This window comes from Rhea pennata, chromosome 24, assembly GCF_028389875.1.
Source record: "Rhea pennata isolate bPtePen1 chromosome 24, bPtePen1.pri, whole genome shotgun sequence".
NCBI lineage: Eukaryota > Metazoa > Chordata > Aves > Rheiformes > Rheidae > Rhea > Rhea pennata.
In genome coordinates this window covers 8,069,228-8,093,117 of record NC_084686.1, presented here as the reverse complement: position 1 = coordinate 8,093,117, position 23,890 = coordinate 8,069,228, and the positions used below count along the sequence as shown (strand labels likewise).

At 59.1% G+C, this 23,890-nt stretch overlaps 6 protein-coding genes across 10 annotated transcripts; 2 read left to right on the top strand and 4 right to left on the bottom strand.

The window, feature by feature from the left end:
• Positions 1 to 1,394: 1,394 nt before the first annotated feature.
• On the bottom strand, positions 1,395 to 2,935 carry SPA17 (sperm autoantigenic protein 17). Its single transcript, XM_062594598.1, has 4 exons — positions 2,920 to 2,935; positions 2,325 to 2,490; positions 1,727 to 1,797; positions 1,395 to 1,616 (listed from the first exon to the last, which is right to left on the bottom strand). The coding sequence occupies exons 2-4, from the start codon at positions 2,476 to 2,478 to the stop codon at positions 1,455 to 1,457; spliced, it is 387 nt and encodes a 128-aa protein (XP_062450582.1). The 5' UTR covers positions 2,479 to 2,490; positions 2,920 to 2,935; the 3' UTR covers positions 1,395 to 1,454.
• On the top strand, positions 2,684 to 7,675 carry SIAE (sialic acid acetylesterase). 3 transcript variants are annotated; one of them, XM_062594589.1, is made up of 11 exons: positions 2,684 to 2,710; positions 3,205 to 3,291; positions 3,658 to 3,819; positions 4,657 to 4,820; positions 4,937 to 5,075; positions 5,190 to 5,373; positions 5,770 to 5,879; positions 5,984 to 6,117; positions 6,303 to 6,457; positions 6,530 to 6,725; positions 6,896 to 7,675. In XM_062594589.1, the coding sequence occupies exons 2-11, from the start codon at positions 3,243 to 3,245 to the stop codon at positions 7,178 to 7,180; spliced, it is 1,578 nt and encodes a 525-aa protein (XP_062450573.1). In that variant the 5' UTR covers positions 2,684 to 2,710; positions 3,205 to 3,242; the 3' UTR covers positions 7,181 to 7,675. The 3 variants fall into 3 exon arrangements, with proteins under 3 accessions (XP_062450573.1, XP_062450572.1, XP_062450574.1); XM_062594588.1 differs by lacking the exon at positions 2,684 to 2,710 and adding an exon at positions 3,071 to 3,113; XM_062594590.1 differs by lacking the exon at positions 2,684 to 2,710 and having other exon boundaries at positions 3,134 to 3,291; positions 6,324 to 6,457.
• PANX3 (pannexin 3) lies at positions 7,585 to 12,536 on the bottom strand. Its single transcript, XM_062594591.1, has 5 exons — positions 11,338 to 12,536; positions 10,085 to 10,227; positions 9,788 to 10,002; positions 8,975 to 9,639; positions 7,585 to 8,126 (listed from the first exon to the last, which is right to left on the bottom strand). Exons 1-5 carry the CDS (start codon positions 11,516 to 11,518, stop codon positions 8,065 to 8,067), a joined length of 1,266 nt encoding a protein of 421 aa, XP_062450575.1. The 5' UTR covers positions 11,519 to 12,536; the 3' UTR covers positions 7,585 to 8,064.
• A 101-nt stretch (positions 12,537 to 12,637) lies between these two features.
• On the bottom strand, positions 12,638 to 16,165 carry RPUSD4 (RNA pseudouridine synthase D4). 2 transcript variants are annotated; one of them, XM_062594595.1, is made up of 7 exons: positions 16,007 to 16,165; positions 15,067 to 15,232; positions 14,205 to 14,406; positions 13,960 to 14,053; positions 13,722 to 13,872; positions 13,303 to 13,400; positions 12,638 to 13,147 (listed from the first exon to the last, which is right to left on the bottom strand). In XM_062594595.1, exons 1-7 carry the CDS (start codon positions 16,163 to 16,165, stop codon positions 12,950 to 12,952), a joined length of 1,068 nt encoding a protein of 355 aa, XP_062450579.1. In that variant the 3' UTR covers positions 12,638 to 12,949. The 2 variants fall into 2 exon arrangements, with proteins under 2 accessions (XP_062450579.1, XP_062450580.1); XM_062594596.1 differs by lacking the exon at positions 16,007 to 16,165 and adding an exon at positions 15,343 to 15,787.
• Positions 16,166 to 16,320: 155 nt separating this feature from the next.
• HYLS1 (HYLS1 centriolar and ciliogenesis associated) lies at positions 16,321 to 23,850 on the top strand. 2 transcript variants are annotated; one of them, XR_009960676.1, is made up of 3 exons: positions 16,321 to 16,423; positions 21,327 to 22,769; positions 23,331 to 23,850. XR_009960676.1 is itself a non-coding variant. In XM_062594597.1 (3 exons), exon 2 carries the CDS (start codon positions 21,351 to 21,353, stop codon positions 22,248 to 22,250), a length of 900 nt encoding a protein of 299 aa, XP_062450581.1. In that variant the 5' UTR covers positions 16,321 to 16,423; positions 21,327 to 21,350; the 3' UTR covers positions 22,251 to 22,295; positions 23,331 to 23,850. The 2 variants fall into 2 exon arrangements, 1 of the variants encoding a protein (XP_062450581.1); XM_062594597.1 differs by having other exon boundaries at positions 21,327 to 22,295.
• Positions 16,638 to 23,834, bottom strand: PUS3 (pseudouridine synthase 3). Its single transcript, XM_062594587.1, has 6 exons — positions 23,715 to 23,834; positions 22,838 to 23,277; positions 19,712 to 20,148; positions 17,874 to 18,442; positions 17,220 to 17,410; positions 16,638 to 17,081 (listed from the first exon to the last, which is right to left on the bottom strand). The coding sequence occupies exons 2-6, from the start codon at positions 22,923 to 22,925 to the stop codon at positions 16,780 to 16,782; spliced, it is 1,587 nt and encodes a 528-aa protein (XP_062450571.1). The 5' UTR covers positions 22,926 to 23,277; positions 23,715 to 23,834; the 3' UTR covers positions 16,638 to 16,779.
• Positions 23,851 to 23,890: the final 40 nt, after the last annotated feature.

Here is a 23,890-nt window from a genome sequence, read left to right as displayed (position 1 = left end):
CGGCGGCGGGCGCCGGCAACGGGGGAAGGAAACCCAAAATTCAACGTTTCTCGACAGCGACTTGCCGGGTCTCCGGGAAAAAAAAAAAAAAAAAAAAGAGGGGGGCTTCCCCGGCGTTATCCCAGCGGGGTTTTTTTTCCGCCTCCGTCGGAGGGGCCACGGCTGCTGCCCGCTCGGCGCGCCGGCCCTGGCGAAGGCGCCGCAGCGGAGGAGGAGGCGCGACGAGCGCCGGCACATTTCGAATATCTAATATCGCCTTGAGCCGCTTCCAGGCTTGAGCGGGGGTTATTTTTCCTGGTGAGCCGAGAAACAAGGCTAAACCACACACACACACACATATATATATATATATACACACACACACACATATACATATGCATATATATATATATATATATATATATATATATTCTTTTTTTTTTAATTCCCTCCTGGAAAAAGCTTTTTTTTTTTTTTTGCCTTTTTTTTTTTTTTTGCTTTTTTTCCCTCCTTCCCGTTTTCCGGCAGCGAGCGCCCCGGCGACCCCCCTCCCCGTCCCCCCCATCCCCAGCGTGGGCGAGCGCTGCGCGCCGCATATGGCAGCGGCGAACTTCGCGCCGGCGAGGAGCTGGGGTGGAGGGGACGGGGGGGGGGAGGCGGATAAAAAAAATAATTAAAAAAAATGAAATTAAAAAGGTGGCAAAAGAGGAACGCAGGAACGATGCCAGTTGGGCAGCTCGGAGGTTCGGACCAGTGCTGGTTTATTCTCCCGATGATTTCCCGGGAAAAAGGGTTATTAGGGGACGTGCCGGGACGGGAACCGGGCGCCGCGGCCGAAATATAGGGCGTCACACGCCCTCCCGGATCGGGAGCGTCAAGGGCAGGGAGCCGAGCGGAGAGAAATCCCAGCTGAGCGCTGCAAATAGCCGCGGGAGCCCGTGGGAAATTCCTTCCCCCCCCCCACCTCCCGCAGCAATTACCGGCACCGATTTATTAAATCCTCATTAAAAAAACCGCACGTTTGCAGCTGATCCGCCACCCCCGGGAGGGGAACAGCCTCCCCGCTCCTGGTTTTCCACCGTATTTCTGGGTCGGAAGGAGGCGGCAGCGGGTCGTGTCCCCCAGGACGCGTTCCTCTTATCGGGCTGGGGGTTATCGCCTGCCACCGCGGCGGAAAAAAAAAAAAAAAAATAAAGGACTCGGCCAAGTTTGGCATCATCCGGCAGCCTTTTTCTTTTTTTTTTTTTTCCCCAGGCTCCGCTCGGCTTCCCGGGTCCCTTTTGCCGGCCAGGAAGGCGGCAGGCGGGTTACGTGCTCCGGGGTGCCCGCGGGAACCCGGTGGCCCAATTTTCCCGCGGGGTCAAAATTCGCCCATATCTTTTTATTATTATTATTTTTATTTTTTAAGTGTGGGGGGGTATTTTCGAGGGGAGGGAAAAAAAGAAAATCCGTCGTTTAATCGGCGCAGCCGGCGCTCAAGCCCAGCTTTCCTGCGAAACGGCCTCTCTCAGCTGCTTCGCCTCCCGGCGGGCCCGGAAACCCCTGTAAGCGGCCTGGATTTTGACGGCTGCTCGTCGCCTTTTTTCCAGCTCTTCCTCGCCCAGCGGCAGCTCCTCCGGCGCCGGCTCCTCCTCGTCCTGCGGGAAAACGGGGAGACGAGCGGTGTGCGGCGGCGGGGGGGGGGGGAGTTAGGGAAGGGGCCACGAGCGGAGCCCCCATCTCCCCCCGCCGCCGCCGGAGCCCCTACCCGGCAAGGCGGCTCGTTGTAGAAGACGTCTTCGAGGCGGGCGCCCCACTCGGCCGGGTCGGCCCGGCCGCCTGCGGAAAGGCGCGGAGGCTCCCGTCGGAGTCGCGCCCCGACACCGCGGGAGATGGGCCCCCTCCACCCACCCACCCACAACTTCCCCGCGCAGCAGTGCAGGCCTTTGGGATGGGGCAGGCTCCACAGGCCTGACGCCGCGGGAGACGGGCGCCACGGGGCAGGCTCGATCCCCCTTGGGATGGGCACACTGTGCAGGCCTAATGCCACGGGAGAGGGGCGCCACAGGGCAGGCCTGATCCCCCTTCGAATGGGCAGGCTGTGCAGGCCTGATGCCACAGCAGATGGGCGCCGCGGGGCAGGCCTGATCCCCCTTGGGATGGGCACACTTTTCAGGCCTGATGCCACGGCAGATGGGCGCCACGGGGCAGGCCTGATCCCCCTTGGGAGGGGCAGGCTCTGCAGGCCCGACGCCATGGCAGATGGGCACCACGGGCAGGCCCCACTTCCCCCGGGATGAGGGCGCAGGGCAGCCCTGGGGCGGGGGGTTGCCGGCACCAGGGGGCTGCACGGCAGCGCCACTCACGCTCTCGCTCCTCGAGCAGCGCCTGGAAGTGCTCGGCGGCGAAGCCCACCACATCCTGGGGCTGGGCCCGCAGCACCTCCCGCGCCAGCCCTTCCAGCAGGTTCCTGAAGCCGGCGGGGACACGCAGGTGGGTGTTGGAGAAGGGGATAGCCATGCTCTGCCTCGCCTGCGGGGACAGAGCCACGTCCCGCCGCCACCGCCGGGCGTCGGGACTCGAACCCGCGACACGCCGAGCGGGGGCGAGGGGGGGGGGGGGCGCCGCGTAGGAGGCGGGGGCTGCGCCGTGCGCCGCCGCCAGGGGGCGCGGCAGCCGCGCATGCGCGCACCGTGCCTATAACTGCGCCTGCGCGGCCGCTCCAAGCGCAGGGGCGGGGGGGGGGTGAGAGGTGAGAGGAAGGGGGGAGGGGGGAGGGGGGAGAGGAAGGGGGAGGTGTGGGCTGGGGGGGAGGCCCCGGCCCCGGCCCCGGCCCCGGCCCCGGCCCCGGCCCCGACCCCGGCCCGTTCCGTTCCGTTCCGTTCCCCGGGCCCTTCCCGCTTGCCCGGGCCGCCACCAGGCCCCGCTCCCTTCCCTAGGCCGCTACCAGGCCGCGCTCACCGCTGCGGCCGCGCTGTTGCTTGGCAACCAAGCCCCTCCCCCTCCCCCACCCAGCAACGGCGGGTTGCTCTGACGCGAGGCTCCGGCCACGCCCCCCGCCGCGGCGGCCACGCCCCCCCGCCGCGGCGGCCACGCCCCCCACGTGGCGCCCGGCTGCTGCGGGCACCGCGGGGTGCTGCAGGCCCGGGTTGGGGGTCAGGGCCCAGGGGTCGGGGGGAGGGGATGGCCGCCGACCGCGGGGTGCCCCGACAGCGCCCCCCGCACAGCGCCCCCCTCTTCCTGCAGGCAGCGCGCTGGGAGCCCCCCGGACGGCGCGGCGGAGGATGGCGGTGGTGCCGGTGATGTGCCTGCTGCTGCTGGCCGGGGCGGCAGGTGAGGGTCCCGGGGGGGGGGCGGGAGGGAGCGGGGAGCAGGAGGCCGGAGCCTGCCATGGAGCCACTCTGGTGCCTTCTCCCTGCTTTTGCACACCCACGGCCCAGCCCTGTTCACAGCGGGGGGGGGGGGGGGGGGGGGAAACCCGGGTGAGCGTATTTATGAACAGCTCGGGCGCCGGAGGTGCTCTGGTCGGCTGATCTGTGCCCGGGAGGGAGCTGGAGGCCGCGCGGCTGTGCCGTAACACGATTTTCGTTGCTTCCCGCCTCTCTGAATGACGTTATCGACGCTTAGCGGTGCTGTCCCCGGGCCGCCCAGGGTGGGTTTTTGAGGGGTTTTCGCGCCGTTTTCGTTCCGCCGTCCCAGGGGCGACGCTTCGCTTCGCCTCCTATTACACGGACCACATGGTGCTGCAGAAGGAGCCGGCGGGCGCCGTGGTGTGGGGCTACGGGCAGCCGGGTGCCGCCGTCGCCCTCTCGCTCGCCCGGGACGGTGCCGTCGTCATGAAGAAGATGGCGCAAGTTAAAGGTGAGTCCCGGCCCCTCACTTTTAAGGGGGGGGGGAAACTACTACTACTAATAAAAGAAATCGGCTCAGGGTTGGCTGATCTAGAGCGGGTGATGGAGCCCAGTCGCCAGGCTGCAGGAGGGAGGACGCGGATGGAGCTTCTCTCCTTGTTAAAGCAATCACTGGGAAAACCTCTGGAGCAATCCTGGCTTTTATTTATTTTTTTTGTGGGGGGGATGTGTCTCCCTCAGAGGATCCTGTTATCCGTAAGCCCTAAAGGGCACTGCCTCTGTGAGCACGGCCTTTCTAGCGCCTTGGAGGGCCCTGAAGGTATCTCAGATACCATGCGTGGGAGGTCTGCGCCCGCTGCCTCTGCCCCCAGCACTTGGCTGCTCCTCTGCCCTGAGTCCGGGGCGGCCGTTCTGGATAAATCCGTGGGATCTGCTCCTGACTGGGCTGGAAAAATCCGCCTTAGGCTCGAGCGGAGTTTCTTTGTGCCTCAGTTCTGCACCTCTAAAATTAGCTAGAGACATCTCGGTGTCACACCCGCCAAGCTGCTTCTCTAATCCTGCTCCACCTGGCAGCTTCTGCTCTGACACACATTTGTCTTGGAGATTTATTTTATTTAGTTAGTTTTTTGTTGTTGTTTTAACCCCCGCTTTCCTGCGAAAGGAGAGACCCTCTGAACGCGGAGAGGTTCCTTATCCAAACGTACTTGCCCATTTCCCAGGGCTGCCTCCGAACAGGGAAGTTTTCCTTCATTAAATGCTTATCTCCATCACCAGCTGCTTATCCATCCCTTTCGTGAGGCTCCTGAAGCCTTCGTGGGACTCCTGGAAGCGTCCTTTTCCCTTTCAGAGCCCTCGGGAACGTGGAAAGTCATCCTGGATCCCATGGCTCACGGCGGCCCTTACGCCCTGATGGCGGAGCAGCGCTCAGAGAACCTGACGCTGCAGGACATCTACTTCGGGGACGTCTGGCTCTGCAGCGGCCAGAGTAACATGGCGATGACCGTCCTGCAGGTGACACCCACCCACCGTGCCGCAGAGTCGGGGCAGCACGCTGCCAGCTTGGGTGAGCCCCATTCCCAGCACGGGGAAAAGGCCTCTCAGGCTCACGGCCTTGTCCTGCTTCCTAGGTCGTCAACGCCAGCAAGGAACTCGCGGCGGCCGCTCGCTACCCTTACGTCCGCGTGTTTGCCACGGCTCCCGCGCGCTCCGACACGGAGCTGGAGGACCTCGTGCGGGTCGACGTGCCGTGGTCCGTCCCCACGGCTGGTGAGTACCATCTGCCTCCGGAAAAGCCTTAGAAATGGCCTTGCCGCCCTCCTCTTTTCTTCTCCCCCCCCCACCTTGTGTTTGGGGACCTGCAGCCTGCTGCTCCTCCAACAGGAATCCTGGGCCACGGCAACTTCACTTACTTCTCAGCTCTGTGCTGGCTCTTCGGACGCTACCTCTACGAGACGCTGCGGTACCCCGTGGGGCTGCTGGAGTCCGCCTGGGGCGGCACCCCCATCGAGGCCTGGTCCTCGCCGAGGGCTCTGCGGGCGTGCGGCCTCCAGGAGGATGCGGCAAGGTGGGAGAAGATCACGCGGAAAGGCCCCCCCGGCTCCGCGCCAGGCCACCCTCCGGAGCGTCCGCGCGCCCACCACGCTCTTGGCTCCTCCTTCGCTTCCCCGTCCCTCGAGCTGCCTTCAGCGGGGTCATCAGAGCGCGGATTTTTCACCTGCTCGGGGAAAAGGTTCCCTCCTGGGCCGAGAGCCTAGGGCACATCCCAGCAGGAAAAGGGCAGGGAGGTGGGAGAGATGCAGCCAAGCGCTCCCGGCTTGCGGCTGCCTCGCTGTAACTCTGCAAGCGTGCTGGTGCCCGAGACGCTCGAAGTGCCAACGGAGCCCCCCAGATATTCTATGGGGGATCTGCCACCCTCCAGCTCTGCCTTGTTTTTATGTTTTGGTTATTATTTTTTTTTCAGGTTCTCCCCTCACGAGCATCTCTCAGGGCCACAGGCGCCTTCCGTGCTCTGGAACGCCATGATCCACCCCCTGCTCAACGTGACGCTGCGCGGCATCGCCTGGTACCAGGGTAAGGCCCCTCCGGCTGCGGTGTGGCCGCTCGCCGGCTCGGTTCTCAGCGGCTTTTTTTGTTTTTCTTTCCCCTCCCCTCCGCCATCCCGGCTCTCGCTGCAGGCGAGGCCAACGCCTTCGTGCACACCGACCTCTACAACTGCACCTTCCCTGCGCTCGTCGCCGACTGGCGCCAGGCTTTCCACGCCGGCTCCGCGGGGCAGACGGAGCCGCTGCTGCCCTTCGGCTTCGTGCAGGTGAGGCGAGCGCTCCGCCGTGGCGGCGGTAGCGGCGGGGGGGGGGGCGGGTGGAAGCCCGTTTCAGGCCGAGCCCCCGGGGTTCCCCTCCGCCACCTCAGCGGCGGTGGAGCAGAAGCGCAGGGCGAGGAGGCGCCAGGCGCAGGAAGGGCTCCGGCGCTGCCCTGGCTCTCCCTGCCTCGCAGCTGGCCCCGTACCGCCGGCAGAGCCCGGACGACGGCTTCGCCCGCCTCCGCTGGCACCAGACGGCCGACGTGGGCTTCGCGCCCAACCCCAGGATGCCGCGCACCTTCATGGCCGTGGCCGCGGACCTGGGCGATGAGCGCTCTCCCTACGGCAGGTGAGGCCCGGCGGAGCGGCTGCTGGGCAGCGGCAGAGGGACTGGGCCTACCTTCCTCCTCTTCCTCGGCAGCATCCACCCCCGGGACAAGCAGAGCGTGGCCCGCCGGCTGCTCCTGGGCGCCAGGGCCGTGGCGTACGGGGAGAAAGGCCTGGTTTTCCAGGGGCCCTACCCGACGCGGGCCACTGGGGACGCGACCGGGGACCTGCTCAATGTCACCTACAACCAGGAGCTTGTGTGGCACCGGAGGGTTGAGCGTGCCTTCGAGGTGAGGAGCAGCAATGGCACCAGCGCTTCTTTTGCTGCTCTTTGAACCCCAAAATTTCATCACGAAGCCCGGAAAACTACCAGGATGGGGACGAAGCAGCGGGAAGGAGGCAGGGGTGGGAGAAAGGGAGCTCACGGTGATGGAGGCTTCTCCTCCTTTCCCTCCTCCAGGTCTGCTGCTCCAGCCAGCTCCCACTGGCGCCGTGCCAGTGGGTGCCGGCACCCGTGGTGGCCGTGGAGTCCCGGAGGGTGACGCTGACCCTCGCCGGGTGCGGGGCCCCGGCGCTGGGCTTGCGCTACGCCTGGGCCGAGTGGCCGTGCGAGTACCAGGCGTGCGCCCTGTACAACGGCCAGGGCCTGCCTGCGCCGCCCTTCCGCACAGACGCGCTCCCGGGGAGCCGGGAGCCTTTCTCCACATCCCTGCACCTGCCCCTGGTTTTCCCAGGGGGAATGTGAGCGAGGGCACCCAGCCCTCTTGCATCCCAAACTGTCCCGCTTCACCCAGCCTTCGTGCAAGCAACCCCGGGCTACGCGGCGGCACCGCGGTTAGCGCTTTCCACCTCGAGGAGGAGGGGGCCGATTTGCTTAATGAAGCCTCCTAATTAAGCAGTTCTCAGCCCTTGAAGTCAGAGAACGGCTTTGAAAGCCTCCACTGCTGCGGATCTGCCTCTTCGCTGCTGCTGCTGCTCCTGCCGGCGTGGTCCCAGCAGAGCTGGTCCCGGAGCAGGGCGAGGGCTGAACTGCTGCTTCCCCCTGCCCAGCTGCGCGTAGGATCCTAAACCAGCCCCCAGCCGTTGGGTGAAAATCCCCCCCCCCCCCAAAAAAATAACTTCAGTCAGACATGGCCTACACTGGGGCCAGGGCAGCGATTCGCACGGGGCAAGGTGCTTCGTTAGCGTAGCGAGTGCCGTAGGCGCAGGAAATCTCGTTTAATAAAGGTTTGTGTAATTCTTCAGGCCTTTTCCTTCCAGGGCTGGGCTGTTCCCACGTGGCCCCTTAGCCCCCGTTCCCCCCGGTTTTATGAAATCGGGCGCTCTGCGGCACCCAACGCTCTGACTGAGACAGCTGAGAGTTTCTGCACAGAAAGGTGATTTAAAAAAAAAAAATGCTTTTTTGCCAGAGATGAAGGGCTCAAACCTCCATCCCTTTAACTCTGTACGTAAAGAAAGATCTCAAGACCCAGCAGCGACGCTGGGTGCCGTCACCGGAGCCATGCGTTACAGACACCACCCGAGTTTAATGCGTTCAAGCGACGCCAGCACCGGGGAAAGGGGGCAAACCGGATCCCAAACGGGCCGCACGGAGCTTGGGTTGCGCTTGGCCACCGCAGGTCGCCGGAGTCAGGCGGAGCCGAGCGAGTCCCTGGCGGCTTTTTCCTTGGCTTCTGCCCTGGGTTTCATCTCTGCGCAGGAGGGAAAGGAGATTATTAAAGCTGGGTGGTGGAGTGAGCTTGGACGGGGCCTCTGGGGCTTTCTCTGCCGGTGTGCCACTAGCCAAAGAGCCGGGCACACTAGCCCTGTGGTTGCTGTGACAACACGGGTGCTAAATCTAGCTCAATCCATCTTTTTAAGGAAAAAAAAAAAAAAAAAAAAAAAAAAGAAGCCCCACAGACCTCAGGAAAGGTGCCCAGGTGTCCCAGCTCCAGCCCTGCAAGAGCTTAGCTGTCTGGCAGAGCCTGGAAGCCGCAGCTGCGCGGGGCAGGGAGCCGTGTGAAGTGTCCCCCCCCCACCTCGGCTCCCAAAATCTCGCCGGGGAGAACGGCAATCCCTGGTGGGGTACGGATACCTGCGGAGGCCGTGGCGCGAGCCGGCCTCACAGTATCCTTCGCTGCTACCACCAATATACCAGCAGCCAGGGGCTCGAGCAGCATCCCACCCGCCCCCTTCCCACCCTGAGCCTGGGGCCAGGCTCTTTTCTCTGCCAAAAATAGGGCTCAAGGCGGCAGCTCTCCCGTTTCTCGGCAAAACCGTTCCTATAGCAACCCCTGCCCACGCACCGGCTCCGGGTATCGGCACAGCCCCGGCTTGCCAGCACCCATCCCCGGCTGTGAAGTGTGGGGGGAGGCCGAGCCGGCAGCGACCCTCCACCCCAGCCCCAGCTCTTCCCCACCTTAAGGTCCCAACAAAGGGTTAATGGCCGTGGTGGGTGGACCCAGCTGGGCTGGGATCAGGTGGCAGGAGCAGGGAGAAGAGAGGGAAGGAAGAGAGGGAAGCAGCCGCCCCTACCAAAAAAAAGTGCCCGAGGACCTACCCAGGGCCTCGCCGTTGGAGTGCAGTGTGGTGCGGTCGACCTCCGGGGCGCAAGCCTGGTGTTTCGGCTTGGTGGTCTCCAGCCCAGCCAGCAGTGTCATGAAGTCGATGACGGTATCGATGTCCTGCTTGTTGGAGGTGGCTTCCCGCAGGGCGCTCACGGCGTTGAGGCGGCTGAAGGACGTCAGCTCGGAGATGTTGGCCCGCAGGAAGAGCAGGATGACGTTGAGGTCGTTGATGGGGCAGGTGAGCATCTTGCGGCTGAGGAGGTCGAAGGCGGGCAGCATCTCGTAGACGGAGAGCAGCCCCTTGTCCCACTGGCAGAGCTGCAAGGCGTTGTAGATGACGACGGGCACGAGGAGGACATAGACGCTGCCGACGGAGAAGCTGATGAGCTGGAAGATGGAGAAAAAGGCCAGCTTGCAGGGGATGAGCGGGGGCACATGGGCCTCGGCCTGGAGCAGCCCCGTTTTGATGGAGCAGCTGAATTCATCCTGGAAGAAGATGTTGAGGTGGAGGAAGACCAGGTAGAGACAAGTGGCAGCCAAGAACAAGAGCAGCAGCAGGTTCCTCAGCAGGTAGATGAACACCAGGGAGTGGGAGCGCTGTTTGCAGGTGAGGTAGCGCTCGAGCAACGGGAACTCAAAGTATCTCTCCTCACGGGCCCTGGGGGCAGAGAAGACATTAGAGCCACCTCCATCGCTGAAGGTCCCAGGTGAGGGCGTAACCCCAATGCAGCAATGCAGAGGGGCCACAGAGTGATGCAGCAGCCGGTTCTTGAGCACCCCAGGGTGCCCCCATGCTGTGGCCTCACCTCTCGTACTCCTCCCAGAAGCGCTCGGGCTCGGCGCTGGCCTGCTGGACCTTCCTCATGTGCTGCACCAGGCGCACAGAGCGGTTGTAGGACTTGTCCAGCTCGTCGATGATGAAGAGGAGGTCGGAGTGGAGCGCAGGGATGGCCGCGTAGCGCCACAGCAGGTAGGGCAGGTACATGAGCACCGCAACGACGAGCAGCGAGTAGGGGAAGACCTGGGCCAAGGGGACAAGCGGCCAATAAAGCATCCCACGGTGCGGCATTTAGAGGTGCCCACGTCGAGCCAAACCCCCGTACCTTGAGAGCCCAGAGGGACTTGGCGACGGCATGTCCCTCGGTGTCGAAGCTGTGATGGACGAGCGATTCCCAGCAGGCCGTGTCGACGTAGGCAGCCTGCTTCCCCGTGAAGTTGGAGGGGGAGAAGCAGCTGATCTGCGAGCCTAGGACGAAGAGCGGGGTCGGAGCCCGACGGGACGAGCGCCCGCGGGCACCGGGGCCGGAGGGGCAGGTCCACCCTGGCGCGGAGCCCAGCGCCTGGACGGGAGACAACTACGGCCACAAACCTCAGTCTCAGAGGTCCGGCCAGGACACGTGTCACCCACGGAAAGCACGTATATATTTATATACATAAGGGACCGCTCAGAAACGGGGCAGAAAAGCCTGTTTCACAGTGGTCTTGTAGCCACCCTTCTCCGTTGCTGGATTTTCTGGCTCTTGGTGGGACAGTGCTGCAGAGCAAGGACTTTTCCATCGCTCTCCTAACACACACACACACATTTTTAGCATGACCGTGGTGAGAGAATTAATGGAGATGGGCCAGAAACCAGAGCGAAAAAAAACCCCCAGGGGCAGCAGCAGACAGTCAGCCGAGTCCGGATTTAGCTCGAGGTCAGGGACGCATCCGATTGTGTTATCAAAGAAACCCTGTGTGTGCTGCAATCGCAGGCTCGCTCCCATCAACCGGGGCAGAGAGGGGGGAGGAAAGAAACCCCAATGAAGGCGAGCACTGTTAGCGCACTCTCCGAGCTGGCCCGGCTCCTGCAGGGGACACGGGGACAGTGAAAACGCCCCGGGCACGTGGAGGAGAGAGAGAGAGAGAAGAGCGAGATCACCCGCGACTCAAAACACCAGCGCCGCCGACCGCGTCGGCCCGCGAAAGCCGACGGCTTCACCCTCCCGGAGCAGCCCTGGCTCCGGGAGACCCCACCGGAACGGCAGCGCCCTCCCACTCCGAAACAACTCCCTGCAGCCCCCAGCACTGCTATTCCTATTGCTGCACTGTCCTGGCTCGCAGTAATTAATCAATAAATGTTTATCAGCAATCAGTTAATTCCCTCCAGACGGAAGGGGGGGAATTTCCAGACGTCCACGTCCGTCTTTGCGTTGCACCGTGGTGCAAACCTAAGGGCTTCGCCGCCACGGCTGCTCGGCGGCAGCACCTGCCGGTGCTCGAAGCACGAGCCCAGACCCTTCCGCAGCTCTCCGAGCCTCTCCGCGGTGCGCAGACGGAGCCCGGCTCCCGGTCCCCCCTCCCCAGCGCGCCGACTCACCCGCGGAGAACTCGCGGGCGAACGCCAGCGAGACGAGGAAGAGCGGCAGCCCCACGGTGACGAACTTGAGCACGCGGTCGCTCGGCAGCTCCAGGCGCAGGCCCTTGGCCCGGGAGCCGTCGGGATCCGGCAGCAGCGCGTCGGAGAGCATGTACTCAGCGGCCGTGTGCGAGAGGGACATCTTGGCGGTCGGCGGCACGGGCCGGCCCACGTCGAAGAGGAGACGGCTGCTACCGCTGGGGGCTCCGGGACCGTCTGAGGCGCGACGCTGTAGAGCCAACGGAGTCGTTCGCCGAGCGTTACGTACTGGGCGGCTGCAAACGACAGCTTAGACCATGAGTTAAATCGACTGATAATTACAGGGGGGGGAACCTCTCCCCGGGGAAGACACAAATAGCACCCCACAAAATAGGGGATAAAAAGAGCCATCCGAGCACCGGGGCAGCGCAGCAACGGCCGGGAAGGCGGCATTCCTGCCCGGCCACAGCCGCCCGCCTCGTGGCCCGGCTCCTTGTGGTTTTACTCACCTCTCTCATAAGCAGATGTATTTCTAGCAGCGTGCTGCAGGGGCGTGGGGCTCCCGAGCTATTTTCACCTCGTGTACCGAGGTTGCATTTTTGGGGGGAGGTTTTGGTTTTTTTTTTGGGGGGGGGGGCATAATTTAGCTCTGGTTCCCCCGGACTGCAGCTTCTCAATCTCTCCGCTCGCCCCCCCTCCTCGCCCCACTCTCAGCGGCGGCGCGAGGCTTTGCCGCGCGGGGGAAGGAACCTGGCTCCGAGGGACCACCAGCCCACACGAGAGCGGGGACGAGGCGGCAAGCTTCAGAGGGAGAGGCATCCAGATAACAGGATCCAAAAATAAGAGATATGGAAATCAGGGGGGGCGGCAGGGAGAGGAAAAATCCCCCACCCCCACCCTGGGGCCCTGTCGCTAAGCAGGGCTTCGGCGCCACTGCCGAGCAGAGATCGGCTAGCTGGAAAGCCCCGTGCTGGCATCTCCCACAGCGCCGAGCAGAGAGAGTCCCTGAGAGGCTTGGCCAAGCCAAGGAACTGCTCGCGATGCCGTGGCTCTGTGCAGGTCTCTCAGCATGGCAAAAACAAACAAACAAACAAACAAATCCACAGCCACTGCCAAAACATGTTTGGTTTTTGAACGGAGGCGTCTCCAAATTTGAGAGCCCAGCGGCAGCAGAAGGGCTGAGCGCCCAGCGCAGGAGGGACAGCGCCCACGGCCGATCAAACCGGCTCAGGACCCGAGACGCTCCTGGCCTGACCACGGAGAGCACACGGACCGTCAGCACGACAGGAACAGGATCCTTTATTGCTCAGCGACGAGTCCAAAGCACGGACAGCGAGACCGCTTTCTGTCCAGCCTCGTTTGTCTAAACAAGTCACATTCCTGCACTGAATTGGGCAGGAAACACATGCCACTATCTGGTTTGAAGCCAGCAAAACTGTTACCCAGTGGACAAGGTCTCTCTCAAGCAGCAGAGACTGTAGTTCTCATCACGCTGCCGGCTCCAAGGCGGACTCCACTGCCAAACGGCGGGAGCCAGAGCTACCACAAGCTGGAGACGCAGGGAGGCACGGTACCAGGCTTGTCGTGCCTCTTCTCAGTCCTCAGGAACCTCCAGCTTCAGCTTCAGCATCGTGTTTTTGAAGAAGGAGGGCGGTTTGCACACGAGGTCTATACACTTGTCCTCGCCGGTGCCCAAGGGCAGGGAGAGCTGGCGGGCGTGGAGGTGGAGGGGGAGGTGGCGTGCCTTGGTCTGCTCCAGTTTCAGCCTCTTCAAGGTGATTTCAGGAAGCTTCTGCAGTGAGGACAGAAAGTGGGGTGAGAACAGTGCCAAAAAGCCTCCCACCAGCCAATCTCTTTTGCTGCAAGGGGAAGGCCACAAAATGCTGGGAGGCTCCATCTGCCCCCATATCCTGCCCTGACTCCCCGCCAGCGCAGGCCTGGCCTTACCTGGGGCGCCAGCTTGCTCCAGTGCGAGTATTTGTGATCCCCCAGGATGGGGCACCCCAAGCCATAGGCCAGGTGAACCCGGATCTGGTGCTTCACTCCTGAGGAAGGGTGGGGAGAGGAGAAACGTTACCACTGCCGCCGCTCCGTGCCTGCTGCCCACCCGGCACACGCCAACGCAACCCTCACAGAAGGGCACCGGATAATCCTGTGCCGAGATCGCCGACAACCAGAGAGCGGCAGCAAACCGTCACCAAGAGGCAGCTGGTGCCCAGAGCTTCCCGCTCGTCCAAAAGGATTTAAGTCTAAAGATTAGCCTCTGCTTCCAGGGCTGCTCTGAGCACCGCTCGGCTGCGGAGCCACGCAGAAAGCACGGCCAGAGCCGACGAAGCAGAGCCCTGAGCACGGATGCCAGGCCTTACCCGTGATGGGCTGGAGCTCCAGGAGAGAGCAGGCGGAAGAGCTAGCCAGGACGCGGTACCGCGTCACAGCGCTTTCGGCATTGCGGTTCTTGCGGATTTTCATCACCTTCCCATCCTCGGGAGCCAGGCGGTAGTTCGGGGACAGCGTCATCTGGAGCAGAGCGAGAGGGTGGGCTCACGGGCAGGCAGGAGAAGCGGAGGAGCCCGGACGTCTGGGGCCAAGGGCCCGAGCGCTCACCTTGTAGTGCGACTGGTGGCTCTGCACCTCCTTCTCCATGATGGGGATCTCCACAACCCCCTCGGCGGGGTCTGGGTCCCCCAAACTGATTGCCCTGGCGGGGAGAAACCCAAGGTCTGCAGAGCCTCAGTCACTCCAGCTACTCCTCTCCTGCCCCTGTACCCAGCCCCACCACAGGAGAAGCAAAGACTCTGCTCGAACCTACAGGCCCTTCAGAGACACTTCTCCCACAAAACCCCTCCTACCAGTAAATCTTCTCCACCTGTCGAGTTTTGAAGAGGAGACGGATCTTTTCCGCTGCCTCTTTGCTCCGTGCCAGGACCATCACGCCTGTGGTCTCTTTGTCCAGCCGGTGACACAGGTGCAAGGGCTCAGCTTTCATGTTCTCCAGCATCTTGGCCAAAATGGGCAGCACATCAGTGATGCAGTTCTTGACCCCGGGGCCACCTGCATAAGCCAGGAGGAGCAAAGCAATCAGAGCAGATACTCGTCTCTCCATGTACCTTCACGCCCTTAAATTAGCTGCCCGCAAGGCGAGAGGATGGGATGGCACGACAGGGTAGGATTCCTACACCGTCTTTTTCAACGGTGATTGCTAAAAGGGGCTGCGCTACCTGTTCCATTTCCAAGACAGACTGTTCAAGCCACCTCAATATGAGATCGGGGGCAAAGATGACAAACAGCCCATAATGCTTCTCGGAGCACAAAGCTGGAGGGGAAAAATCTTATCGTAATGAGAAAAGAGACAGAAGATACCCTGCCAGCACCCTGGGGCCATTTCCAGTTTCCCCTTTCCAGTTAAATAGGAGATTCCCCCAAGACCCAGGTCCTTTTTCAGCTCATGACACTCTAAAATCAAAGCGACAGCCTGCGCCGTGCAGATCACGTGAGATCACTATGGTCTCCAGCGGCTCATAAACTCTAAATCAGCAGCTAGTAATTCAGCAGCAGCGTTTACTACATTCGCAACGCTTAAAGCTACACGATCCCCAACAGTTTGGGAGAAGGAAGATCAGCAGAGGTTTCTCTACAAGAAAGACAACGGAAGAGATGCTTGTGCCCTGGTGTTAGCGCCAACGCTGCACGGCACCACCAGCTTTTCCTCACCGTGCACGGGAAGGCCGTAGGGTTTATTGATCACCACAACCTCATCATTTTGGTACACAACTCCCTGCCGGAGCACTTTGGCCAGCACGTTGGGGTGGACTCGCTGCAGCTGCTTGCTCAGCGCGGCAAGTCCTTGGATCCGTCTCTGTAGCGGGTCTTTGGGGATCTGCGGGAAGAGCAAAACCCACACAGCGGAGGATGAATTGCTTTGCGGCTCAACTCCTGGCTTCCGCGCAAAGCTCCCGCGTGGCCCGACACAACTCGCTCGCCTTCCACCTGCTCCTCGCTTCCCGGCAGCATTCCGAGGACGACTGTGATGCTGTCGGTTCCTACGGTGACAAAGGCCACATGCCGTCCCCGGGTCCCACCGCAACAACCAGCTCTGCGGGGCCTCGCTTAGCAGCACGCGGGGTGGCCGCTTCAGGGCCTCCCCCCTCGCCTGGCTGCTTCGACACCTGCCGCCGGCTGCGGCGACACCTCGATCACGCCGTCACCCAGCTCCTGCCGGCAGCAGCCCAAGGAGCGGAGGCCAAGGCCGCAGAAGGAAGGGACGGCCGTAAGGTCTGAGACAACAAATAGCACCGACAGCGCAGGCAGTTCCTCGGCTTTTAGGGGGGTTCTCAATGCTCTGTCCTGGCTGGGAGGTAGAGGGAAGGGCAGAGCACCCACACCGACCCGGGGAACGACGCGGGCCTCGGCCGGGCTGCAGCCCCGCACACCCGACCCACCTCAGCCCGCCGCCGCGGGCAGGGGGGGACCCCGGCCGCCGCCGCGGGGGGCGCCGGGAGATGTAGTCCAGGCGCCGCGCGGCGCCCACGCTGCCGCGGCGCATGCCGGGAGCTGTAGTCCGCTCGCAGCGCCGCTCTGCGCCCGCGGGGCGCGCCGGGAGCTGTAGTCCCCGCGCCTCAGCGCCGCCGCCGGCCCACGGCGCCGCCCTCACCTCGCGCTTCTCCCGCTCGCTCTTCTGCGCCCGCAGCCGCTCTGCCAGCTCCTCGGCCCGCACCGCTGCCGCCCGCCCGCTCAGGCAGATCCCGCGCGCGGCCTGGCCCAGGGCTGCGGCCGGCCGCCACAGCCGCACCCCGCCGCCGCTCGCCGCCATCTTCCCTCCCCTTCTCCGTCCCCTTCCGCCGGGGCGCGCGGCCAATGGCGGCAGCGCTGCCGCAGCGAGGCCGCCCAATGGGGGCGGCAGGCAGCCAAGCGGCGGCCAATGGAGTCGCCGCGGAGGGCGGACCTCAGAGGCGGGCCGCCCAATGGCGGCGGGCCCCGCCCCGCCGTTTAAACGCCGGTGACGGTTGGCAGCCGTTAACGGTCGCGGCGCGAGGACTGGAGGACAGCGCGGGGGGCGCGCGCGCGGCAGGTACCGAGGGGCGCGCGGGCCCCGCGGCAGAGCGGGGGGGGGGGGCGGGCGGGCGGGCGGCCCCAGCCCCAAGCTGCCTGCACCCAGTATATCCCAGTAGGTCCCGGGCAGTCCCAGCACCGCTGGGCCCCCCAGAAGGGATGAGGAGGGCGTTGAGGTGCCACAACCCCCTCCCAAGCGAGGGCATAGGTAGACCAGACCTCCGCAGACCACCTGAGAGCATTCATAGGATTTACTGAAATTTATAAAAACCCTCGATGCAAAACTGCGTTTAAAAGAAGGAAAAAAAAAAGCTACAAAAGCTACTTCTTGGTGAGGCAAGCTTGTTTCTGGCCCCACACTTATCACCTGCGTCGTCACTCAGTGTCTATGCAGACCCGCTTGGGAGCTTGCTCTGCAGCATCGCCGTTCTCCGCGGCATCGCCGTGGCTTCTCTTAGGCTCTGGGCCCGCTGCGGTCTCTCTTTCCCTGCCCTGCGGCATTTCAATACGGCCCCGCTGCACAAAGTGATGGATGCGGGACTCCAAGCCCTCACACTTGGGGCGGTCTAGTAAAGGTTTGTAAGTGCGAGCTTTGACCCCTTCTACAAAGCTGCTGACCTGATTATGGACTGGAGGTTTCATCTCTCCCCAAGGGACAGTACTGGGGTTTCCTGGACCTGTAACATAAATGAAGAAATAGCAATGAATTGAACAACCTTTTTGATGGTTTACTCCCCCCTCTTTTTTTCTAAAAGAAGTTAGCCCTTACCCCTATCTAACTGTGAGCTAGGTACTGCCACAAAACCATTCCTTACCTTTTTCAGTAGGCACAGGAGCAGCATCTAGGCCTTGTAACATGTTGTGTAATACTTGAGTTTTGACCGCGTGGTTGGCCCAGAGCTGCTGTAGGTGCGTAACGTTGAACTCCTGCACTTCTCTGTCATAAAGCCACTGAACGTTTTCAAACTCGCAGTTGTACAGAACCAGGGGAAACTCCACTGCCATGCTAGAAAAAGGAGAGAAGGCATTACCTAAAGATGCTCGGACAGGGGGAGCCACGCTAGAGAAAAGCTGCTACGACCGAGAAGGCTTACAATGGATTAACACAGGTCCAGGCTAACAACGCTACGTCAATCTTTGTCCTTTCTGCTAAGGACAGGGCTATCATGTACAGAAGCCCTTTTTTTGATAAAAACTTGAGCGTTGTTCATAAGGTTAGTTTTGCCAGATCCCAAAGAGTGAAAGCATCAATAACTTGCAGTTTGCTTTTGCAAGAACAAAGAGGTAAAAAGTAAATGAGATCCTCGAGGATATCGCTTAGAGGCCCACTGGCAGCTTTCTTCCATATTGTGAGAGACTACTTCACAGGCTGACAAATTAGTTTGCCAGCAGCACTTCATGCACAGCAGTCTCTCTTCTGCCCAAGCACTGCCAAAAGCAGCCTGGGAGTTTGTCTAAGCTATTTGTACCTGTACTGTGGTTTTCGGGGGTTCTTCTCTACATCCAGAAGCTCATCAATAATCTCTGGATTCTCCATCCTCTGTCCAATTAGGAAGAGGATTGCCATCATACAGCGGACTTGGTGATACAGGAACGCCAGTCCTGTCACTTCAAACTGGCACAGTCGGAAAGGGTCCCACTGCCCAGTTTCTGCTCCTCCATCCGCCCATGTCACTTGTGCACTAAGAATAGTTCTTTGGAAGTTGATTACGCCATTGGCTACGTCCATTTTGCACAAGTTACGGAAATCGTGGGTCCCCACATATCTCTGGGCGGCGGCATGCATGAGGGCCACATCCAGATCTGCACAAGGGAAGAAGTAGCGATAGGTCCTCTTGAGACAGCTGAATCTAGCGCTGAAGTCAGGCTCTACAGGGGCCCAGGCTAACACACGTATGTCAGGTGGGAGCACCCTGTTCAGAATATGGGTGTAGCGGAGCTCATCCTCAGAATTACTGCCTTTGCCTTCCGAGTCACCCTGGTGACCATTTAGTTTCTTCCCCTCTGACAGGTTTGAGCGGAGATCTAGGGAAATCACCTGCAAAATTGGGTGTGTGTGTGGAAAAAAGAAGGATTAAAACATGGATGGTCTTATTCAGCCTTTAAGACCAACTCTCCTCCTACACCTCTGCCTTTCAGTTTGAAATAAATTCAGGATCTCTTACAGATGAAGGTGTCTTAAATGAGTCTATCTTACCACTTTTTCCTGCAGCTAAAGCTGCAAGCGCCTCTGCTAAGGTTCTTAGCAGATGCTATAGATTCCTTTAATAAAACAGAGGAAGTTGCAAACTGCCTACATAGCACGGTCTCTAAATGGCTTTAATTTTTATCAGTGCTTTCAGGATACACATGTGCTTTTTCTTCTGAAAATCGAGACTTGAACCCAGTAACGGTCTGATTGTCTGGGAAACCTGGTGTGGGAACAAGCTTAAGATAAGTGAGATACTAACACTGTGCTTGTACAAGCACTTTAAATGGCATGAAGAAAAGGAGGTCTGTGCCCTGATATTAGGTCAGAAAATTGTGTGGTTCGTGTTGTGAACTGGAGCAGACAACTGCTGCGAGTTAAAACTGCCCGGCCCGTTTCCTCCCCACAGGCAGCAGAGAGGGAAGGAGGGAGAGACTGGCCTGAAAGCAAAGGCCTCTTAAAAGTGCTTGTGGCTGTGCAAGAAGGCTGTGATTCGGCGTAACAACTGAGCCAGTCTAATGGCTCCTTGCCACCAAGTGGGATGCCTCGCTCCTCTCCCTCCAGCTCCCACTCCCACACTCCCTTCCGCTCGCTGTGGTTCTCCTCAGACCCTTCTGCACAGCAAATTAACTTCATCATTTCGCAGGAAGAGATCCAATTATTATTTTTGCTGGGTTAGTGAGTTAAGTCAGCTCCGAGGGGTCTGCCAAGTGCTGCAGTCAGCACAGGAAAAAGCAACAAGTGAATACGCAGAGGAAGGGGCATCTCCCCTTTCTGGCAGCACCAAGCTGTTCTAATTGCTAGTCTCATTTCAGGAAGCTGCAGCCTTAAGTGTATTTCATCCTCTCACAGCCAGCCCCTGAAAAAAAAAGTACTAATAAGCACTGCGAATCTCTATTAAATTATCATTCCACATGCCAGAAACCATTACCATGCTCACTTGCATATTACCAAAAAATTGATGGCTTTTAAAAACAAATCTAAGCTGTACTGTCCTGTAGTTAGCACTAGGTTCATCCCTGTTGAGCAGCAACCTTACAGCATCTCCAGCTCAAGCTCTGCCACCCTCATTGAAGCCCACAAATCCAGAAAAACAGGATGGCCTAAGGAAATGCTGACCTGTCCAAAGGCACTGACTCCTTTGTCCGTCCGCCCACAGCGGTGATAATTGGAGGTCTGTCTGTCATATACCAGCCGCGTCTTCTTTAATGCTTCAAACATTTTCTCTTCAATAGTGTTGCTGGTGTTCTCCTGGCTGGCAAAACCTTGGTATCCCCAGCCCAGGTAGGCGATCTTCAGTGCCACGTGCCTGCAGCCGTAGGCACTAAAATCAAACGGCCGTTGCTGGCGTTTCCTGGCTTTCCCAGCTGCCGAGGGAGCATCTCTTATGCTAGGACCTTCCTTGCCCTCTAAGAGTTTCTCCTGCAGCCTCTTCACCTCCTCTTCCAGATCCTGCACCCTCTTCAAGAGTCTTGCTTGGTCAGCAACCACACTCTCATCTGCCATAGCAAGTGGATTCCTCGTAGTCTTACTAGCTACTGGGAGCTCCTTGGGATCTGTAGAGAAAGGAAGAAATCTAGGTTTCTGCATTTTTATGTGGCTTTTATTATACATTTGCTACAGGCTTTCCTCTGTAAAATAATTAAGCTGATCTATCTGCAGAATAATTTTACTTTTTCTTTCCTAAAACTTCTGTTGGTGTTCCTAGCAGAACACGGGCATGGCCAACGGAGTGGCCATGCAGTGAATCCCTTTTGCACTTCTAATCACTAATCTTCTTCCAGCTACTGCTGTAACATCAAATCTACTCTGTCAGCCCAGGCACAGTGATAGCATGTTTTCAGCTAGCCTTTTGCTATCTGTGCAGAACTGTCACAGAATAGTTTCCATTTTCACAGTGTACTCAGCTAGTATCAACACTTCAGACAGCCTGCTAACTGCTGTCATTCATCTTACAGAGCCATCTGCTCTAACATTTCGTAATGGCACCACTGCTACACGATTAAAACTTGGCTTTTCAAACCCGTTTGATGGAATAAAGATATCCAGAACCTGTGAACTGAATGGAAACAATGTCCCTTACGCAGCAGATCTTGAGTCCTACTATAAACTGGACCTGCACAGTGCAAGACTCAAGCAGTCTGCAGCTTTGCCTTAGGCTATGATGACTGGCATCTAAGTAAGGGTCTAAAAACATACTGCAGAAAGCCTTTTCCTTAGCTGTGGAAGTAAAATATCCTCTCCTGGTTGTCCCTAGATTTAATCACAACTAGGTACCTGTTTTAAGAAGAACATATTTGTTTGCACAAGGGAAAAACCATTAATTCATCCACACAACACTGACAAAGTCAGAGAGCAAACAATGTGCTTTACATTTATCCATCATCCCATCAGTATTTCATATACAGTGTCACTCCTTTTAGTATAGTTTCATGCAGAAATTTAGAAGTCACATCAGAGGGGGCTTCAAGGCACAAGAGAGCATTATAGCTCTACTGTGTTTGTATTTGATGTATGGAAACAGCCTTTGCTCGGTGCCAGTAAGGTCAGCAACTATTATTAATATTATAATCAATCCTTTGAGACCCCTATCTGAGTAACTGGAAGCTAAATAAACACTCGAGAAGTTACTCAGTGGCCAAGAGACAGAGGTTAGCCTTCACAAAGCCTCCTTCATATGCCTTCAGCCAATTCAAATGTACTGAAAGAAATTAATTGCAGTTCATCTTTGCAGAGTCAGTCCAGCTCAGCAGATTCCATGGAGGAGATGATGGGACCCGACAGGTATAGATGGGCCGCTCTGAACGAGGAAGAGCGGCTAGCGGGAGCGGCTGCTTTGGCTCTTAGCCAGCTCTACGCTGAGCAAGGAGATGGTGATAGCCGGAGAGGAGCCTGGGCGCTTCCCCAGTACGATCCCTACAGCAAAGCCTCCGTGGCTTCTGGGGCCCGGCCCGCTCTTCCCGTGCTGTTACGGCACAAGCAGGCAGAGGCCTGCGTGCCATCCTCTGGGGCAGCGAGAGGGACCAGGAGACCGGTAATGAAAAGGAAAGTGCTGAGGCGGAGACCTGATGGAGGAGTAGAGGTCTCCGACGAGTCAGTCGCCAGCGAAACAGAGAGCAGTGCTGAGAGCGACCCCGAGGTTTGGAACCTGCAGCAGCAATTGCTTAACCTCAGCACCCATCTGGAAGACAGCATCTCCGAGGGGGAAATTGAGTCAACCAGCAGTTTCCTCGACGAGTCTTCCCTGGAGCTTTATCGCCACCGGCAGAGTCCCCCCTTCCTTAGGGACTTCCAGGGCCAGAGCTCTCCCTCTTCCCAGCAGGACACATCTGCGACAGGACAGCCAAGGTCTTTTATTCCTCCAAGGTTAGAGCAACTAGGCCGTAACCGTGGGAAAACTGACCGCGTAGCCAAGTATTTTGAATACAAGCGAGACTGGGAGATGTTCCGAATACCGGGGGAGGATCAGCGGAAAGAACTGCGTTGGGGTATTCGCGAACAGATGCTCTACAAGCCTGACCTCCCGAGCAAGCCTCAGCACATCTACGTCCCCAACACTTACATAGTGCCTACTGAGAAAAAGAGAGCTGCTTTGCGCTGGGAGGTGCGCTGTGACCTGGCAAACGGCCTCATACCCAGAAAAAGCTCCTCTTCCTAGTTACATAAAGTCCTCTTCCATCCACAGGACTAACACTTAACTCAGGTGCTTATCATTCTCCTAGATCCTCCTTTTTTTTTTCTCCCCTTCTGGAGGCCCCACCAATTTGGAAAAAAATCTCCCTTGTGTTTACACACGTGGGCTGCTGATGGTATAAAACAACTTTAGCCAGCTCCTTATTCAGTTGGCTTGGTTAAACGGCATTGCCTCCCCATTAAGGCACAAAGCTTCCTTTTGAATAACTATTCTATCAGAAGGCACGGAAAGCAGACACAGCGAAGAACAACCAGTCAACTTACAAGACTTGTATGCTCAAGAGAACAACTAGTATAACAAGTCTGGTGATTTTTTTTACATTTAATTGCTCCCATTCCTCTGGATGGATTCTTGTGTGAGCTATTAATGCCGTTTTATTTATGGTTTCTCAGCAATATGTTTCTTTAATAAAGCATGTGGAAAGATCTGTTCTGTGGATTACTTAGAAATACTATTTGGCACAAAATCCTCCCAAAACTCACAGTAAGTGTCTATTATTCTAAACATATCTTTGCACCTATAAATGCTCAATTTCCCTTGCCTTATTTTACCTTGTTTTAAAACTGAAGTCCTGGATGAAGTTAAAATAACCCTTTTCATCCAGCCCTTGGGACAGATGGAGAACAAAAAGTGAAACATGCACAGTTCTTACAAGAAAAAGCCTTCAACACGGAGAACGTATGAAGTAGCTACCAGAAAACAGCAGAGTCCAGAGCTGGCTTGGAGAGTTTCGTTGCAGGACACAGGCAGGGAAAAACACCACGTGCGTCACACGTGCACGAGCTAAATTCCCTCCGTCTTCCCGATGCGGAAGCCCTAACAGTTCAGCTCCGCACGTATACCTTGAATTTACAGGGGCCCTTTTAGTAAGTGCAAACTCTGTACCAGCTTCCTGCTGCAAAAAAAAGAAAAAAAGGGAAAACGGAAGGAGCTTCCTCACTGTCAGGTTTAGTCCTTGCTTTCAAAGGCTCCCTCAGCAGCGTGTCATTCCCTTCGCAAACGAAGAAATAAGGTTTCAGTGTTTTTGTTTTTGTTTTTTTTTAGCTCATGCTACAAATAAACCGTAGACGCCTGCCGACAGACGCCTGCCGGCTCCGAGCGTGCCGGAACGCCCCGAATCCGCGAGGAAGCGGCGGGAGAGGCCCGCCGGCGAGAAGGGGGCCACGGAGGCAGCGGCACCCCCGAAACGGCTTCGGGACCCCCCCCCACCCACCCACCCAAGCAACGCAGCAGGGAGCAGCCCAATGGGACGGCAGCAAAGCAGCGGCCCCGCGGAGCCCCAAAGCCGCCCCGATTCTCCCCAATCCCCCGCCGTGTAAAATCGCACCGCGATCCTTCCCCACGGCCGCGGGTGACTCCAAGGCGGGCGCGGGGAGCAGGAAGCCCTGCACGCCCCCACCCCGGCGCGCAGGCCCGGCCCGGCCCTACCTCCGCGCCACGCCACGCCGTGCCGCCGGTACCGGATCCGCCCCGCCGGTACCGGATCCGCCCCGGAAGCAGCTGCCCCGCCCCCGCCACGTGACCTGGTCCCACCGCCCCAGCCCGACTTGGCCCCGCCCCCACAACGTGCAGGCCCCGCCCCCAGCCCGGCGTGGCCCCGCCCC

Coding starts and splice junctions, on each gene's coding strand:
- SPA17 (XM_062594598.1), bottom strand. CDS start 2,478: ATGGCTATCCCCTTCTCCAACACCCACCTGCGTGTCCCCGCCGGCTTC. Junction 1,798..2,324: donor GCTGCTCGAGGAGCGAGAGC/GTGAGTGGCGCT, acceptor GCCTTTCCGCAG/GCGGCCGGGCCGACCCGGCC. Junction 1,617..1,726: donor ACAACGAGCCGCCTTGCCGG/GTAGGGGCTCCG, acceptor GTTTTCCCGCAG/GACGAGGAGGAGCCGGCGCC.
- SIAE (XM_062594589.1), top strand. CDS start 3,243: ATGGCGGTGGTGCCGGTGATGTGCCTGCTGCTGCTGGCCGGGGCGGCA. Junction 4,821..4,936: donor TGGCGATGACCGTCCTGCAG/GTGACACCCACC, acceptor CCTGCTTCCTAG/GTCGTCAACGCCAGCAAGGA. Junction 5,076..5,189: donor GTGGTCCGTCCCCACGGCTG/GTGAGTACCATC, acceptor CTCCTCCAACAG/GAATCCTGGGCCACGGCAAC.
- PANX3 (XM_062594591.1), bottom strand. CDS start 11,518: ATGTCCCTCTCGCACACGGCCGCTGAGTACATGCTCTCCGACGCGCTG. Junction 10,003..10,084: donor AGTCCCTCTGGGCTCTCAAG/GTACGGGGGTTT, acceptor CCCTTGGCCCAG/GTCTTCCCCTACTCGCTGCT. Junction 8,127..8,974: donor CTCCAACGGCGAGGCCCTGG/GTAGGTCCTCGG, acceptor CCTCCTGCGCAG/AGATGAAACCCAGGGCAGAA.
- RPUSD4 (XM_062594595.1), bottom strand. CDS start 16,165: ATGGCGGCGAGCGGCGGCGGGGTGCGGCTGTGGCGGCCGGCCGCAGCC. Junction 14,054..14,204: donor CAGGTGGAGAAGATTTACTG/GTAGGAGGGGTT, acceptor TCTCCCCGCCAG/GGCAATCAGTTTGGGGGACC. Junction 13,148..13,302: donor GGAGCAAGCTGGCGCCCCAG/GTAAGGCCAGGC, acceptor TCCTCACTGCAG/AAGCTTCCTGAAATCACCTT.
- HYLS1 (XM_062594597.1), top strand. CDS start 21,351: ATGGAGGAGATGATGGGACCCGACAGGTATAGATGGGCCGCTCTGAAC.
- PUS3 (XM_062594587.1), bottom strand. CDS start 22,925: ATGTTTCACTTTTTGTTCTCCATCTGTCCCAAGGGCTGGATGAAAAGG. Junction 17,411..17,873: donor CCCCGAAAACCACAGTACAG/GTACAAATAGCT, acceptor TCCTTTTTCTAG/CATGGCAGTGGAGTTTCCCC. Junction 17,082..17,219: donor TCCTGTGCCTACTGAAAAAG/GTAAGGAATGGT, acceptor TTTATGTTACAG/GTCCAGGAAACCCCAGTACT.